The 18,545-nt window shown below is 42.0% G+C and overlaps 1 protein-coding gene across 2 annotated transcripts; it reads right to left on the bottom strand.

The window, feature by feature from the left end:
- Positions 1-578: 578 nt before the first annotated feature.
- On the bottom strand, positions 579-13,278 carry LOC120314272 (TNF receptor-associated factor 1-like). Of its 2 annotated transcripts, none has more exons than XM_039357191.1 (6): positions 13,145-13,278; positions 8,063-8,132; positions 6,306-6,590; positions 4,995-5,172; positions 2,596-2,744; positions 579-1,244 (listed from the first exon to the last, which is right to left on the bottom strand). In XM_039357191.1, the coding sequence occupies exons 1-6, from the start codon at positions 13,147-13,149 to the stop codon at positions 1,026-1,028; spliced, it is 906 nt and encodes a 301-aa protein (XP_039213125.1). In that variant the 5' UTR covers positions 13,150-13,278; the 3' UTR covers positions 579-1,025. The 2 variants fall into 2 exon arrangements, with proteins under 2 accessions (XP_039213125.1, XP_039213126.1); XM_039357192.1 differs by lacking the exon at positions 13,145-13,278 and adding an exon at positions 9,459-9,770.
- Between the last annotated feature and the right edge of the window lie 5,267 nt (positions 13,279-18,545).

The following is an 18,545-nucleotide window of genomic DNA, read 5'->3' as shown; positions in this document are numbered from 1 at the left end:
GCTGAATGCACACTGCTTCCGGAAGTCCAGTCTAGGCCTTGGAGGCCTGGAGTAGCCCTCCCAGGCCTAGGACAACCCGCTGGAAATACATGGATGCCACTTTCGGAAGTCCGTTCTAGGCGTCAGAGGCCCAGGCCTGCATCCAACAAGAGAACCGGTTGTTCAGGTATTTGAATCCCACCACTGACCAAAGGCGTGCAGCTATTATCTTCCCAGTGGTGTGATACCTATTAATCTACTTGCATTTGCATACTTTCATCTTTACAGATGAATCTTTCCAAAGATTTTTAACCTTTAAATTACTACAATTTGTATCTGAATCTTCGAGATGTCCCTTCGCCATTGATCTGTTTCACAACAGCATGGGTTGAGCTGTCTCCAAAGCCATCCCAGGTCTTCAGAATATGGTTTCCACTGAAGAGAAAAAATCTGACTTTGCTAGTTTTAAAAAAACTGAAGTATGCTTTTAATGGTTGATAATTGCCTCAAAACTCTGCTGGTTGGCAGATGAAGAAAGTAATCAAACAATAACCAATAAGAAAAATAATACAATAAATAAGAAAAACAAGACCAATATATAATAAGAAATAAGACAAATACATTTAATAGTCAACAAAACATCAATAGGTCCACCTCTTCTGGCAAGGATGTGAAGAGAGAATAGTTTTACTTTTCAAAACACTAGAAATGGATTTTGCAGCAGAAAACCTTAGCTTTATATCTCCTTTTCACCCTTGACAGAATATTTTGGATTCTGCATACCAATCCCGTTGTGGTATCCAGATCTTAGAATAAATTAATGGGTTCAAATTTGCATTAGGAGCACAGACTTTAGGGAGTCCTTCAATCTCTGGGCTATTGCATGAGTGATAGGGAAGGGGTTGAATAAGCCCCACAGAGTTTTCTCAACTGTAGCCTTGTTGAGTAGAGTTTGAAAAAGAAAATACAGCAGGGTAGCTCTGTCTTTCGACAAGATGTTTTGGAGCCTTCCATCATGTCGGAGCAACTGGGTGTTGTCCATTAGTTTAAGCCTTTGTGTCGATCACAGCTTGAATGGCTAACATGTCATTATGGAGGTAGCCAGTCCCTGGTTCGTGGAGTGAGTTCAAGGGGTAGAACGTAGGGATGCCACTGGCCACGTTGGTTTCGTTGATGGGCCGCTGGAATGAAGACGAGGATTCCAAGGAACGGAAGGAGGTGGAAACATGACGATTGTTGACTTGATCCAACAAAGTGAAGGTCACCTGCATTTTAAAGAAGGGAGAAATTATAGGCACTATATTTTGCATATTATATATACCAATTTACCTGCACTAGATAAGATAGCTTTGGTTGGAGGTCATGTATCCCCTTGTCTGTAAGTCAGATTGCTTTCTGGGTCTTTCAAAGCCATGAATTGTAACCTGGGCTAGCTGAGGGGGTTAAGAATGTGGGACATGATTTTAGAGGAGGAGATCCAGCTGTAGAAACCAGCATTTCAGAGTGCCTCAGGGCACATAAAGCAACATAAAGCTACCAGTTGAGCCCATCCATTGGCGTGGGCTTAAGCATAATCAATACAGATAGGCCTCAACCTTTCTTGCCACAGTTCTTAAATGAATCACTGCAGTTACTAACGTGGTTGTTAAGTGAATCTGGCTGCCCCATTGATTTTGCTTGTCAAAAGGCTGCAAAATGTGATACTCACATGGCCCCATGACACTGCAACTGTCATAAATATGAGTCAGTTGCCAAGTGTCTGAATTTTGATCACATGACCATGGGGATGCTGCAACGGTTGTAAGTGTGAAAAATGGTCATAAGTCACTTTTTTCAGTGCCACTGTAACTTCAAGTAGTCAATAGAATAGAATAGAATAGAATAGAATAGAATAGAATAGAATAGAATAGAACCTTGGAGGTCTTCTAGTCCAGCCCCCTTCTCAAGCAGGAGAACCTATACCATCTCAGACAGGCGGTTGTCTAGTCTCTTAAAGATTTCCAGTGATGAAGTGCCCATGATTTCTGGGGGTAAGCTGTTCCACTGGTTGATTGTCCTCACTGTCAGGAAGTTTCTCCTCAGTTCCAGGTTGCTTCTCTCCTTAAGCAGTTTCTAGCCATTGTTTCTCGTCCTTCCCTCTGGTGCTCTGGTGAACAACCTGACCCCCTCTACCTTGTGGCAGCCCTTCAGATACTGGAACACTGCTATCATGTCTCCCCTATTTCTTCTTTTCTTTAGACTAGCCAAACCCAAGTCCTGCAGCCGTTCTTTGTATGTTTTAGCCTCCAGGCCTAAATGAACTATTGTAAGTCAAGGACTACCTATATGCTCATGGCAAGTGTACATCTCTGCCTTGGCTCCTTAAGTGATGCTATCAGGATTTGTACCCAATGTTTAGAGCTGCGGAGGTCTGGACATAAATCTAATTCTAGCAAGGCAGAGTGGCTGTGGACTTTATGGGATGGCACTCTCCCGAAAAGAGTTGGCATGCAATTTGAGAATCCTCTTGAACTTATAGCTGCTGTTTGGCAAACAGGTGGCAGACACAGCTAGGAAAATTGAGGGAGGGAGGTTCCTATGCCATGTCCCCCTACCACCAGTTCAGAAGCTCCATACCTTATGTCGGAAAGGCCATTTCAGCTGGAAATCGTGTTCTCCTTTCATCACCACCAGGAAGAGCGAAAGGTGAGTTCCAGCACCGGTCCCGTCTCCGTTCAGGAAAAGCTTCAGGCAGAGCTTGTAGCCATACCGGGTGGTATAAAATGCTGGAGGGCCATGAAGGAGAAAAACACGAGATGCTAAGAGCAGCAAGAACAATAATACCTACTTGTCTCTTTGATAAACTCTATTGCAGGATACACCAGACAAACGTTTATGAAGGAAATTGGAATCTTCACATTAATTTGATGGGTGCCTTTCACAAGAAGGATTTGCCTGCTCATAAAATGTACCATTCTGGCCATGTATAAAACACAGGACAATTTTGGCCATGAGCAAAACTGAAGGCTCTAGGATGCCTTCTACTATTCCAGGGATACTTTGTGGGGTTCAGATGTAACTCTGAAAAATAAATATAATAATAGGAGCTAGTGCTTTTGCTTTCTAGCATCTGTCTTCCTCCCTCCCTCCCTCCCTCCCTCCCTCCCTCCCTCCCTCCCTCCTTCCTTCCTCCCTCCCTCCCTCCCTCCCTCCCTCCCTCCCTCCCTCCCTCCCTCCATCTTTTCTCTTTCCTTCCTTCTCCCCTCCTTCCTTCCTAGGGTCTTCAAACCTACTTCTGTTCTATTCTATTCTATTCTGTTCCGTTCCGTTCCGTTCCGTTCCATTCCATTCCATTCCATTCCATTCCATTCCATTCCATTCCATTCTATTCTATTCTATTCTATTCTATTCTATTCTATTCTATTCTATTCTATTCTATTCTATTCTAGACTACTTGAAGTAGTCTAGAATAGAATGGGGCCATGAATTTGCAACTTTTATAGTTCCAGCAGGATGCACTAGCACAGTGGTTCTCAACCTTTTTAATGCCGCAACCCCCAACCGGTCGTAAATCGAGGACTACTCAACCGGTCATAAGTCGAGGACTACTCAACTGGTGCAACACCGTTTGTAGAATGGGACTTTTGGTGGGCTCAGCAGGGCAGAGACAGCCTGGACAATTCCTACTGGCTTTTGAAAGCCAATAGAATTAGACTCTATTCAAGAGAGTCTATTCTATTGGCTTTCAAAAGCCAATAGAATAAAAGGGAGTAGTACAGCTAAGGAAAAGGGGGAAAAAATGGTGGACTGCGTTGTTTGGCGACCCCCGTGAAATGGTCGTTCGACCCCAAATGGGGTCCCGACCCACAGGTTGAGAACCACTGCACTAGCGGGATCTTCCTGTGTTTCCCCATAGTGGGCAAGTCTACAGTCACACTACTGTAGTCAGAAAGTCAACCACCAAGCAGGCATCTCAAAAGTGCTGTTTCCTTCAAAAGGCAACTGGGCTGTTTTTTTTTTTCCTTGAGGAAGAAGAAGAAAAGGTTTCGCTTCTCATCCAAGAAGCTTCATCAATTCTGGTGGTGGGGGAGATGGAAAGAAAGGTTATATGGGTATATGCATAAATCTGTATTTTTGTTGTTTGTTTATTTATTTTTATTTAATATCAGAAGTGCTGACCCTTTGAGAACTGTATGCAATGAAATTTCATTTTAATATATGCCGATTAGTATACATTCAAAGTGACAATAAAGTTATTATTCTATTCTAGCTTCTGATAGGATGGTGGTGGTAGAAGGAGTAATATTGCAAAGAAATACAATCCTTCCATTCCACCCCACCACCTTATCAGAATTATCCTTCCTTTCCCCCTCACCATCCAGATTCAACTGTCAGTACCTATCCTTCCATTCCCCGACCTCTTCCCCCAGCCCCAGCCTCCCCCAGCCATCAGAACTGATGAAGCTTCTAGGATGAGAAGGAAAAAGTTTTCTTCTTACTCAAGGAGAAAAAAAACAGTCCAGTTGCCTTTTGAAGCAAAAAGCACCTTTGAGACAACTATGACCTGGATGACTGAGAATCTCCACAGACATCAAGCAGGGTCTTTTGTTCTAAGACAGTAATGGCGAACCTTTTAGAGACTGAGTGCCCCAAAACCACCCCCGCTCACCCACAGGGCCACCCACTGCTTCCACGGCCCACCGCAGATCGCCATGGTGGCCCAGCAGCGCCATGGTGGCCACACCTTCTGCCCGCACCCTGTATCAACTCCGTGCGATGGGGCATGAGGGCGGAGTCTTGTTAAAGTCTGCCTGGCTTTCATGTCCTTGGCTGCGCTGCTCCCCGAGGGCGACTCTCCTCTGGGGGGTTGCTGCTGAGGAGAGGGCTGTGGGGAGAGGCGGGGCAGGGGCGATGGCGCGCGTGCCCACAGAGAGGGCTCTGAGTGCCGTCTCTGGCACGCGTGCCATAGGTTCACCATCATTGTTCTAAGAAATCACTTCCCCCTTTTTCTTTAATCTCCCAATTTGGTCACTCACGGGGGGAATAAAGGGCAGGCCGTTTGCCCATTTGCGCTTCCTGCATTCGAATCGCCACTCTGGGGATCTTCCAGAGGAAACACCCATCATAGCTTGTTTGCTCCAAGGCCTGGATCCGGGATACCAAGTTGCTGATCATCACATCTTTCAGAGCCAAGAGTGAATCTTGCTGTTCTATCTGGAAAGAATACATGGAAGTACAGAAGAGGATATGGTGAGATTCCACGAAAGAGGAAGAGAATATTGATACCTTCAATTAAATTCAGTAACCTGACATTGTATTACTTCATGGAGACAAGTGAATGATTAATCAATAACTATAGAAGAGAAAAAGAATAAAGCATAATCTTTTTTTTTCCACACTGCCCCCTTATCCTTTACAATTTCTGCAGCTGGGATCACACAACCCGCCCAACCATAATATCTTTTAGTTAATTGCACCTTATTCAGTAAAGCCATGGTTGCACAAGGATGAGCAACTATGGCCCCTTTACAACCTGTAGACTTCAACTCCCAGAATTCCTGAGCCAGCCATGTTGAAGTCCACAGCTCATGAAGGGGGTGTAATATTTTTTTCACAGTGGCCCTTTATCCTTTATAATTTCAGCAGCTGGATTACACAGCCTGCCCAACCATAATATATTTTAGCCAACTGCAGTTTATTCAATAAAGCTATGGTTGCAGTGACTATGGCTTAGCAGAGGGATGAGCAATTGTGGACCCTTTACAACCTGTGGACTTCAACTCCCAGAATTCCCGAGTCAGCCATGTTGAAGTCCACAGGTCATAAAGGGACCATAGTTGCTCACCTTTGGCTTAGCACAAAAAAGGGAACCAGCTTCAATGTTAACCCGGTTATCTGGTTTCCCCCATTAAGTCTGCTTGTTGGAAGTTGGCTGGGAAAGTCACAAATGGCGACCACATGACCTTGACCTTGAGATGCCGCAACCATCATAAATACATGCTGGTTGCAAAATATCCGTGTTTTCATCATGTGACTATACTACAATAGTCTTAAGAACATTGACCAGTTATAAGTAACTTTTTCCAGTGCCATTGTAACTTTGAATGGCCACTGGACGAAAGTTGTAGATTGAGGCCTATCTATAACGGGGCCTTTTATGCCTTGTGGACTTCAAATCCCAGAATTCCTCAGCCAGCCATGTTGGCTCAGGAATTCTGGGAGTTGAAGTCCACAAGTTATAAAGGAGCTATTATCCCCCACCTCTGATCTATAAGTTCTCATTGGAGACATTTGATTTTTTTTTTTTAAAAAGCATCAACTTAATCTTTCCAAAGGACATCTCTTACTTTCTCCTCCAGACAGAGGATTCTGGCCAGAGCTTCTCCAAGCCTGACCTCAGGGGCCTCTTCTTTTCTGCCCAGCTCCCGGCTTAGAACCGAGACAATGTTCTCCAAGGTCTTCTGGCGGGTTTCCAGCTCAGCCACCTGCTGCCTGATTTTCAGGTTAGGTCTCAGCTGCTCCAGCAGATGGTCCAGGGGGAAGTCCAGACTCACAAACTGGGGCAGAGTGTTACTAAGCAGCGGGTGCTGAGGTGGCATGATTCCTTCCACTTGTCCACTGTTAAGGGAAGTCTGTTGAAAAGGGAAGTCAACCAACAACATAGGTCATCTAGAGCAGAGGCCCACAAACTTTCCAGCATTGCAGACTGGCAGTGGCGACAGAGGTGAGGGCAGTGGTGGGATTCAGCCAGTTTGCACCAGTTCGGCAGAGCCGGTAGCTACTTTTTTGTTGCCCGGGCCCAGACTGGACTTCCGAAAGCAGCATCCACACAGAGAACTGGTTGTTTATATATTTGAATCCTACCACTGGGTGGGAGTGGGGGAGAGGAGATGTGTCAAGTCCCTGCCAGACACTGCCATTCTGGAGGGAGGGGGGAAGAATTGAGGACGTTTCTATACGGTTTTTCTTTTGCTTTGATGTATCTGCCTGGGAATTGGGGAAGGGGGAATAAGCCCGAGAGGCCATCGGGTTTGACTCCTTTCTGGTTAACTCCTGCCTGCTAGCAAGGTCGCAGCATCAGAGAACGGCTCGTTATCACCTTTTCAGCTCGAAGTTCTCACAACATCTTCACGTCAGCAGATTGGTTCCTGATGGACTGGGGCATTTGGGGTGGGGCATGGACAATGAAAAATTTAGCTTAATGTTTTTGCACAGGAACTTCAGATTCTGCCTGACTACTCTGCAATCACTTTCTCTCAGTAAAAGATCCTTTTGTTTCAAGAGTTGTGCTTTCCTGAGAAATACACACATTTATACATGCACATACACATAAACATAAACACACATATATACACATACATATATTTGTTTTCTGAGGTTTTCACAGGTGTTTGTATGTAGGTCTTTGGTTATTCGGGTTTGCTCCTAGAAGCACGAAGCCGAAAGTACCAGCCTGAAGATGACGAATGAGACTTCGTCGAAACGTCACCAAGACACTTCCAATTTTACGTGGGAGAAAACCCGAATAACCAAAGACCTACATACATATATTTACATATATATAGGTAGTCCTCCACTTACAACAAGTTCATTTAGTGACCATTCAAAATTACATGCCACTGAAAAAAGTGACTTAAGACTGTTTTCACACTAACTGTTGCAGTATGCCCATGGTCACATGATCAAAATTCAGACGCTTGGCAATTGACTCATATTTATGACGGTGGCAGTATCCTAGGGCCACGTGATCCCCTTTTGTAAACTTTTAACAAGCAAAGTCAATGGGGAAGCCAGATTCACTTAACAACTATGTTACTGACTTAACACCTGCATTGATTCCCTTAACAACTGTGGCAAGGAAGGTCGTAAAATGGAGCAAATCTCACTTAACAAATATCTCACTTAGCAACAGAAATTTTGGGCTCAATTGTGGTCGTAAGTCGAGGACTACCTGTATATGCCAGGTATTGAAGATATTTGCAAAAAAATAAATCAATGTTATTCATTATTATCAATACAAGTCGTAAATCGAGGACTACCTGTATACATATACATATATACACATTAACACAATAATTGTAAAACATGAAAAAATGAAACCCACCTTGTCAAAATGGATGAGTGGCTCTATTTCCTTCTCTTTTAGACTTTCAGAAGAGGTAGTTCTGCTGCAGCTGGAGAAGCAAAACCAATTGTGTCAGATAACCTAATGAGATCAAAACATCCAAGTCATAGTATTCTCTGGGACACTCTCTGAAAGTGAAAGTTGGACTTCAGAGAAACAGGATGGGAAAAATATTGACCCCTCTAAACTTTGGTATTAGAGAAGACTCCTCAGACAGCCAAAAATAGATAAATAAACCAGTGGATGATTAAACAAATCAAACCATGGACAGCCAAAAATAGATAAATAAACCAGTAGATCATTAAACAAATAACTTAAGAGTTCTCCCCTGAGGCACAAATGAGCAGGCTCACATGATTCTACTTTGGACCCATGATGCAAAGACCCAACTCTTTGGAGAAGGCTCTGATGCTGGAAACAATGGAAGGAAAGGGAAGAAAAGGACAACCAGCAACAAAGGGGAAGGATTCAGTTGCAGCGCCAATGGGTGCAATCATTGGAAGACCTGAAAGACCAGATGAGGGATAGATTATCACGGAGAGAATCCACTTATGTGGATATTGCTTTCGTCCAATTTTTCCACATCACAACTGTTAATGCGGGATTTCTCCATAAGGTCAATTTAGCATGGGAAAAAGGATTGAATCTGTTTTTATTAGATATTCCATTTGATAGCTTCGTAACTGATATTGTTTCCAGAGATACTACAGCTCTATTGTATTTAGATCCTAATACTGTTCACTGTTTAAGGATGCTATTTAGGGATATACCAAAGTTGCCTAAATCGGAAAGTTAATACCAAACATGGACTTCCAATATTTAATAATTGACAGTAGCTAAGCTTGAGGATATAACTGCAGATTCAGAAAATCGAATCCTCTCTCATTAATTGGTAACTGCATTTTCTGTAAAGATATTCTCAGAACTGAAAACCCCATAAAATTTTTCTAAAATTTCCAAGTCATCGCAAGAGTGAGTTGGGCAGTACCTAAATTTGATAAAATAATTCTTTCTTTCTTTCTTTCTTTCTTTCTTTTTTCTTTCTTTCTCCTTCCTTCCTTCCTTCTTTCCCTTCCTTCCTCCCTCCCTCCCCTCTTTCTCTTTCTTTCTTTCTTTCTTTCTTTCTTTCTTTCTTTCTTTCTTTCTTTCTTTCTTTCTTTCTTTCTTTCTTTCTTATTTTTCTTTCCTTCCTTCTTTCCTCCCTCCCTCCCTGCAACAGCCCTCTTCTACTAATTCCCAACTGCAAGATGCGCAACATAAATTTAAGAAATAAAAATAAATAAAACAATCGCCTTGCTTAGCAACAGAAATTCTGGCCCCAATTGAGGTCTTAAGGTGAGGCCTACCCATACAGACCAAATAATTTCATTAATACCTTTAAAATGACCATCTCAGCAGTACTGCACAGCTCTGACTCTTTCCTTGAATGAGATGGATTTTCTTCTATTTAATAAGATAATACCCTGAGTCCCTTGGATTTCCCCCAAATTTCTGTCTGTCACGTAATCACATGTCCTTTTCTTCTCCCTCCCCAGATGTCTCAGGCATTTTTCCTTTCATTAGATCACCAGATGATAACCATATTTGGGGAGGGAGGGGAAATTTTTCAGCAGTCAGAACAAGACTTTTCAGGAAAACCCCCGGGGTAAAATGTGCGGTGAGTTCTTCAAAAGATATTAGTGGAGTATTTTTGGATTTTGGAAGGAAAAATGATCTGATGCACAAGGTGACCCAGGTGTCTATGGATATTCTCAATCATCCAGGTCATAGTTGTCCCAAAGATGCCTTTTCCAAAAGGCAACTGGAGTTTCTTGGGGTTTTTTTTTCCCTTGAAAACATTTCATTTCTCACCCAAGAAGCTTCTGGGGTGTTAGAACTGAAGAAATGTCTTGGATGAGAAGCAAAACTTTTTCAAAGAAAAAAAATAAGAAAGTCCAGTTGCCTTTCGGGGAAAAAGCACCTTTGGGACAAGGTGACCCAGAGGGTCTTCTCAGGTGACAGGGCAAAAGAGAGTCATTTCTAGAGGTTCTAGGACAGTGGTTCTCAACCTTTTTAATGCCGCGACCCCCAACCGGTTGTAAGTCAAGGACTACTCAACCGGTCGTAAGTCGAGGACTACTCAACTGGTGCAGCACCGTTTGCAGAATGGAACTTTTGGCAGGCTCAGCAGGGCAGAGACAGCCTGGACAATTCCTATTGGCTTTTGAAAGCCAACAGAATTAGACTCTATTCAAGAGAGTCTATTCTATTGGCTTTCAAAAGCCAATAAAATAAAAGGGAGTAGCACAGCTAAGGAAAAGGGGGGAAAAATGGCGGACTGCGTTGTTTGGCGATCCCCGTGAAATGGTCATTCGACCCCAAATGGGGTCCCGACCCACAGGTTGAGAACCACTGTTCTAGGAGCAAGTGGCGACCTCTCAAAAGCATGTGTAACATCTCCCCAATCCACACAGCACCATCACTCCATTTGGGGTGAAGCCTATCTAGAACAAGCATGCTGCATTTTTAGGGGCTCCTGGATGGCTCATTTTTCAGTCTCCTGGATGGCTCAGTTTGAAAGGAAAGGGATTTTTCTCCTCCACTTTTGACCTTATCTTCCAAATCCTCCACTTGTCAGGTGGGAATGGGATGAAAAGTGCCAGGGAATTTTGAGAGCTGTGATCTTAAGACATTAGAAGGGTTTGGAGAAGATTGGAGCTGTGTTGTATCTACCTGGCATTTCAGGTGGAAGAATTTAGGAAATCCCAGAGCTTGGAGCTCATCCAGGACATCAGAAAACCATCACAGAACGAGAATGATGTGGCAAACCATTTCTGTATTCTTGCCAACTCACTCACTCTCTCTCTCTCTCTCTCTCTCTCTCTCTCTCTCACTCACTCACTCACTCTCTCACTCACTCACACAGACACAGACAGACACAAACACAACAGCAAGGCAAATTAGCCTAGTGGTTAAGGCACCCGGCTGGAAAGCAAAAGACAATGAATTCTAGTCCTGCCTTAGGCATGAAAGCCAGCTGGGTGACCTTGGGCCAATCCCTGTCTCTCAGTCCAACTCACCTCACAGGGTATGGGGAAAGTGCGTTAGTCTAGCTTAATGAAGAGAAGGACAAGGGGGGACAGGATAGCAGTGTTCCAATATCTCAGGGGCTGCCACAAAGAAGAGGGAGTCAGGCTATTCTCCAAAGCACCCGAAGGCAGGACAAGAAGCAACGGATGGAAACTAATCAAGGAGAGAAGCAATCTAGAACTAAGGAGAAACTTCCTGATAGTTAGAACAATTAATCGGTGGAACAACCTGCCTCCAGAAGCGGTGAATGCTCCAACGCTGGAAGTTTTTAAGAAGAGACTGGACAGCCACTTGTTTGAAATGGTGTAGGGTTTCCTGCCTGAGCAGGTCCCTTCCAACTCTGTTATTCTATTCCATTCTAACTGAGATATGTTTGCCATCTTGAAATATTTGTAAAAATAATACAGACGGAATAATAATCTAAATAAATAAATAAAGCACAAAACCATCAAAGTTGGGCTCATCTTGAAGCTGAATTTGTTTCAGTAAATTCTTTCCCCAAACCTTTTATAATGTGCAAACTAACATGCCTCAATGCCCCTGAGATATTCACGGAGATGTTCCAGATTAACATGTCACATGCAGTTAGGTTTTTTTTTTTTTTTACAGAAGACTCTAATTTTCTGATCACTGATCTTGCACACAAAATGGCGAGAGTTTCAAATTATTTACATATATGAAACCAAAAAACCCCCCAACAACATCCTAAAGGGACTATAATAGAATCTGTCTGCATCTCTGTGACTTGAACAGGAAACAAAGCCTTTCATTCTATACCCTGTGCTTCAATCAGTTCACCAGTTAAGGAACATCGGGGTCACGAGAAACAACTCTTTTGTGAATGGCAATTATTGTTAAGCCAGTTTTCATTCTTTGTTTTTATTTTATTTCCTGGTTTCTTTATTATAACCCCACCTATAAATTATATATATAGATGTAATTACAACAGCTGTAATTAATATGCACTTATAAGTGCAGGACATAGATTAAAACAACATATTGCAATAATTTAGAGAGCATGTCTAAAATAAAAAGTTCCATGTCTACATCTACTAATTCTATATCTATCTATCTATCTGTCTGTCTGTCTGTCCACCCATCTTATACCAAGCTCTGGACTGCTTCCAACCAAGAATTAAAGCAACATAAAAACCATATAAAAGCATTAAAACCATGAACATTAACAGCAAACAAGCAAACAAAATCCTTCAGAAGGCCACCAAGTTGGGAAAGAAACTTCAATGTAGTCTCACTATATTTAAAATAGCAGGAATGTTTTTATTTGAAAGCAACTTCACAAGGGCCAACAACAACAACAACAAAGCATTTCAGGTGCTCATCTAAACTTTAAGACATCCAGTTCCAAATATAATCAAGTTGGGGGGGCATGTGTTTGTTTTTAATGTGCCACAATGACTTTTACCGTCTCCTGTTCTTCTTAGGAAGTAAAGGCACACTTGTGTTTCAGTGAAGATACCTAATTGCTCACATTTTTTTAAAAACAATCTGCAGCTCAAAACGCAATAGAAACTGCACAGAGCTTAAATTAACTATTATGAGGCACCATTTTTAATTCATCCCAATTCAGCACCTTCTCTGGTCTGAAAACTATACTCATCACTTGTGGGTAGGGAGAGAAAGAAGGAAAGGATTCTGCAGCTGCACAAATATTCTTTATCTCACCCAAGGTTTGGCAACTTTAAAATGTATGGACTTCACCTCCCATAATTCCTCAGCCAGCCTTGGCTGAGGAATTCTGGGAGTTGAAGTTCACATGTCTTAAAGTGGCCAAGTTTGGAGGCCTCTCTTCCAGACTTGAGTGCCAGTAATGTAACATATTCTAGGGCTCAGCATTCCTGCTCCTAAAAGTGCTGGTATCCAGTCTCCTCCTTCTGTCATCTCTTTAATATAAATCTTGTTATAATGTTATAGACCCTCCCCCATCACATTTCAAAAAAAAAAAAAAACATTTTGACCATCACAGATACATACCTCATTTTTGGCTGCTCAGACCCTCAGTTGCTCAACATCTCTGTTTCTCTTTCTGAAATTGTATAAGTTTCCAGATAAAGTCAAGACTAACTTTTTCCTCTCTTATAAAGATGCAGTCAGAATAAAGAGTGGGGGTTAAGACTGCCTACCAGTGGAAGCTACAATGGGTGGGGGAATCCCAATCTTGGGGCAGAGGAAGTCAGTTTTCAAAAGATAAAATTATTTAAGCTCAAAACTGAAAATAAAAGCTCACTTTGGCATAACATTTGTTCAGCTATTGCCAGACCACATAAGCTTTCATGTGGAGGTCACACTTTCCTAATTTGGACAGGAATAACAGTGACATACAGGAAGTCTCTCTCCTGTCCCATTTTAAAATAAAATAAAATGTTTTTGATTCTTCATGGCTTCGTGGAGATCATTTGATCAGGACTGTCTGGTAGGACTTGCTTGCTTAGTCCTTGCAAATCCATCTTTTGGATTTAACCATCTAACCATCCTGCTTTCTGTCACCTGCTTTTTTTTTTATTACTGTCTTTGATTTCTTCAAATTTTAAGACCTACTGTATTGGCAAGACAGGCAGTCCTTGAATTACCACCTCAACTGAGTCCAAAAATTTCTGTTGCTAAGCAAGACAATTAAGTGAGCTTTACCCTATTTTACGACCTTTCTTGTCACTGTGAATCATTGCAGTTGTTATACAGTTGTTAAGGGAATCTGACTTCCCCATTGACTTTTCTTGTCCAAAGGTCGCAAAAGGGGATCACAATGACCTCGCCCCCCCCCCCCGACACTGCAAAGATTATAAATATGAGTTAGTTGCCATGCATCCCAATTTTGATCAGGTGCCCATGGAGATGTTGCAATAGTTGTAAGTGTGAAAACTGGTCATAAATCATTCTTTTTAGTGCCCTTGTAACTGTAAACGGTAACTAAATGAATGGTTGTAAGTTAAGGACTACCTGTATTATGGATCTGGAATGTCTACGCTGTAAGCTTCACTATTAGTGCTTCCAGACAGCGCTGTAATTTTACTTCAGCCATGAATCAATGATTTGATGTTTCTCCTGGTCCAAACCCTCCAATCCATTTCTCCATGTATCATAATTCAAAGGCATCAATTTTAATTTGTCCAGCCTTTCTGGCGGTTGATGTTTTGCAGCCCAAATATTATAACTGAGACACCATGGCCCTGGCAGTAGGTACATAACTGTCCCTGGGATGTTTCTGCATTTTAATCCTTTGTCTACATCTGTCTTCATCTCCTACTAATACATGGATAATAAGATACTAGAATAACTGAGATTTAATTTAACTATATCAACAGGCAGTACCAACCCAAGTAGATGGTGAAGAAATTGAAGTACAGTTAGTCCTTAACGTTTGACTGTCATAACTCATGGTCAGTTCTAATGTGACCATGGTCATAAGCCATGACAGTTCTAATGTGACCAAGCTGATTCCAACAATCTTTTCCACAATGGTCATTAAGAGAAGGATAGATGAGGGATAGATGGGGAACTCATCAAATTTGCAGATGACACTAAACTGGCAGAAGACAGGCTTAAGATACAGAAGGAACTTGACAGACTTGAACATTGGGTGCTATCTAATAAAATGAAATTCAGTGGTGCAAAAAGTAAGGTTCTACATTTAGGCAAGAAAATGCACAGGTATAGTATAGGGGGTACCTTGTTCAATAGTAATAACTGTGAGAGGGACCTCGGAGTCCTAGTGGACAATCACTTAAATATGAGCCAGCAGTGTGTTGCAGCTGCCAAAAAAGCCAGCACAGTGCTAGGCTGCATTAACAGAGGGATAGAATCAAAATCACGTGAAGTGTTAATACCACTTTACAATGCCTTGATAAGGCCACACTTGGAATACTGCATCCAGTTTTGGTCACCATGATGTAAAAAAAATGTTGAGACTCTAGAAAGAGTACAGAGAAGAGCAACAAAGATGATGAGGGGACTGGAGGCTAAAACATATAAGGAATGGTTGCTGGAATTGGGTATGTCTAGTCTAATGAAGAGAAAGACGAGGGGTGACATGATAGCAGTGTTCAAATATCTCAGGGGCTGCCACAAAGAAGAGGGAGTCAAGCTATTCTCCAACTATTATTATTATTGTTATTATTATTATTATTGTTATTATTATTATTAAACACAAAGCACCTGAAGGCGAGACAAGAAGCAATGGATGAAAACTAACCAAGGAGAGAAGCATCCTAGAACTAAGGAGAAATTTTCCTGACAGAGCAATTAATTAGTGGAACAATTTGCCTCCAGAAGTTGTGAATGCTCCAAAACTGGAAGTTTTTAAGAAGAGATTGGACAACCATTTGCCTGAAATGGTATAGGGCTTCCTGCCTAAGCAGGGGGTTGGACTGGAAGACCTCCAAGGTCCCTTCCAACTCTGTTATTCTATTCTATTATGTTGAATGTGGCTCTCTGATCATCTCAGAACCAAGGAAAGCCCAAAAGATCTACCACATCTATTTTTTTCTTTCTGCCTGTGCAATTTTTCAAAAGAATGTGCTCCCAGTGTTGGGGGACTTGCAATTCTACCTATTGGAAGAAGCAGCTAGAAGGTCTGTCAATAAGAACTGGAAGATTACAAGTTCTCCACTGTTACTTTCTGCAATGATTAGAGATTCTCTTCCTTCTAATATAAATGCAAGATGAAGTCACAAATCCTGAAACTCAGTGTCTCCATTCACTCACAGCTCTTCTTTATTGGAAAATACCTTGGAGAGCACATTCCTTGGCATGCTTACTCAGAAGTTAAATCCCAGTCTTTCCAGAGCAAACGACTCCCATTGTTCTTGTAACGCTGGGAGCAGCAAAAATCCCCTTTCTTCCACATCAGACAGAAAGGAAATGAAGTAAGTGCCCCCGGGGCCGCCGTCTCTGCCCACATTTTCATTGTGTACTGATTATATTGGCCTATGTCAATAAATACATGATAAATTTAGGATAGATAAATAAATCATTTCCCTAGACAGATAAAAAGACAAACAATTCTATTGTCTATCTGTCTGTTTCTCTCTCTCCTACCTGTCTATCTATCTATCTGTCTGTCTGTCTCTACCTACCTACTCTATCTATCTATCTATCTATCTATCTATCTATCTATCTATCTATCTATCTATCTATCATTATCTGACAGTGTTCCAATATCTCAGGGGCTGCCACAAAGTAGAGAGAGTCAAGCTATTTTCCAAAGCGCCTGAAGGCAGGACAAGAAGCAACGGATGGAAACTAATCGAGGAGAGAAGCAACCTAGAACTAAGGAGAAACTTCCTGACAGTTAGAACAATTAACCAGTGGAACAACCTGCCTCCAGAAGCGGTGAATGCTCCAACACTGGAAGTCTTTAAGAAGAGATTGGACAGCCATTTGTCTGAAATGGTATAGGGTTTCCTGCCTGAGCAGGGGGTTGGACTAGATGACCTGCAAGGTCCCTTCCATCATCATCATCATCATCATTATTATTGTTGTTGTTGTTGTTGTCCCCCCCTCTCCATCTACCTGCCTTCTGAAATGGGTCCTCCTGATTGCCACCCTACAGATATCTGGAAGGGATTTGAAGACCTGATTCTTTGCCCAAACTTTTGGCTAGGATGGTCGACCCCCCTTCTGACTAGTGGATATATACATTTATAATAATAATAATAGTAGTAAAGTTGGAAGGGACCTTGGAGGTCATCTAGTCCAACCCCCTGCTCAGGCAGGAAACCCTACACCATTTCGGACAAATGGCTGTCCAGTCTCTTCTTAAAAACTTAAATAGACTGATCAACACAAAACAGTTTATGTAGATCTCTCTCTCTCTCTCTTCTTCCATTCTCTTTGTTCTCTCTCTCTCTCTCTCTCTCTCTCTCTCTCTCTTTCTTTCTTTCTTTCTTTCTTTCTTTCTTTCTTTCTTTCTTTCTTTCCCTTTCAGCTCTATTCTGATTCCTTCCTTCCTTCCTTCCTTCCTTCCTTCCTTCCTTCCTTCCTTCCTTCCTTCCTTCCTTCCTTCCTTCTTCCCTCCCTCCCTCCCTCCCTCCCTCCCTCGTCTCTTGTTCTGTTTTCTGTTTCTCTTGCTCTTTCTTTCTCTCACTTCTCTCTCTTTTTTTCTTTTCTCTCTTTTCCCATTCCCTTTCTGGGTTTGGGTTGCACAGAGCTAAACTGGAAGTAAGTCAACACCAAATTCAGCCAACATCACGAGATCAAAAAAGTCACAACTGCTTTTGAAGTCAAAGAGTCCTTATGCAGCAATGCCACAAATTCCCCATTGTTTCCACCCCTCTTTCCTCTGTTTTTTTTTTTCTTCCTATGCCACTTCAGGTCAGGGAATCTCTGTGCTCTTGAATGCTGGAAAGCACCTTCATTTTATAGGCCACTGCAGTCTCATGACCCTTGGTGACAGACAACATTAAAAAAAATATGAAGCATAAGGGTTGGATTATGTCCCAAAGTTAAAGAATAGCTGAAAAAATATTTTAACAATCACATGCATAGACTGGATTAGGCTAGCAGCTGGAATATTGGATTAGATCATGAAGATCCAGAGATTCTGAAACTGATTTGGGGGACCTCCCTCAGAGGGTCACTATGATGGGATTCCCCCCAATGGAATAATTATACAAATGAATTTTGACCGGGGGAATTCATCAAGGCACAGAGTCAAGAGAAAACATACCACTATATTCATTCTAATATATTCATAGGAGTGGGTGGCTAGACTAAACGTAACAAAAGGGAGGAGGAGGAGGAGGAGGAGGAGGAGGAGGAGGAGGAGGAGATGATGATGAGTTGGTATTCTGATATTGAAATTCACTGTTAATGTGTGGATAACTTGTTAATATACAACAATGCAGGGCTTTTTTTCTCATAAAACGCCCAGAATGTAGTTCCGGCACCTTTTTGGGATGGAACCTTGTAGGATAGCCAAGGCGGGTTGTATGACATGTGTGAGTTCCAGCACCTTTTTTTTTTTTTTTTTTTAGAAAAAAAGCACTGCAGCAATGTACGATACTTTGGTGTGTGTTGCAACATCAGATATATTCTGACTTTATGGAGCTTGATTTGTGATTTCCCCCCCGACCCTTTGTGTTTTATTGTTTGTATTCTGAGTTTGGGTGCTTTGTATCCTGTACCCAGTGAGAATTTTAAGTTCACCACTTCTAACGAGGAACAAATTGAAAAAAGCTGACTCCAACTGACCAGAGACCATTCGTAAATAGCTATCTGATGCTGAACTGTCCAGGATATCATCAGAAGCTCACTCCTTTTATCTACAGTCACACCAAGGTGATTATTGTGAGAATGGAAATAAGATTGGCCACTCCTCAGAAGTAACAGAGAGTTCCAGGACATAAAATACCATGATGTAGTGTGGTAGATATGATAT

This window comes from Crotalus tigris, unplaced genomic scaffold (genome assembly GCF_016545835.1).
Source record: "Crotalus tigris isolate CLP2741 ecotype Arizona unplaced genomic scaffold, ASM1654583v1 scf7180000018867.1602434, whole genome shotgun sequence".
Taxonomy (NCBI): Eukaryota; Metazoa; Chordata; class Lepidosauria; order Squamata; family Viperidae; genus Crotalus; species Crotalus tigris.
Note: the sequence above shows the minus strand (reverse complement) of the source record. Positions and strands in the feature narration are given on the sequence as shown.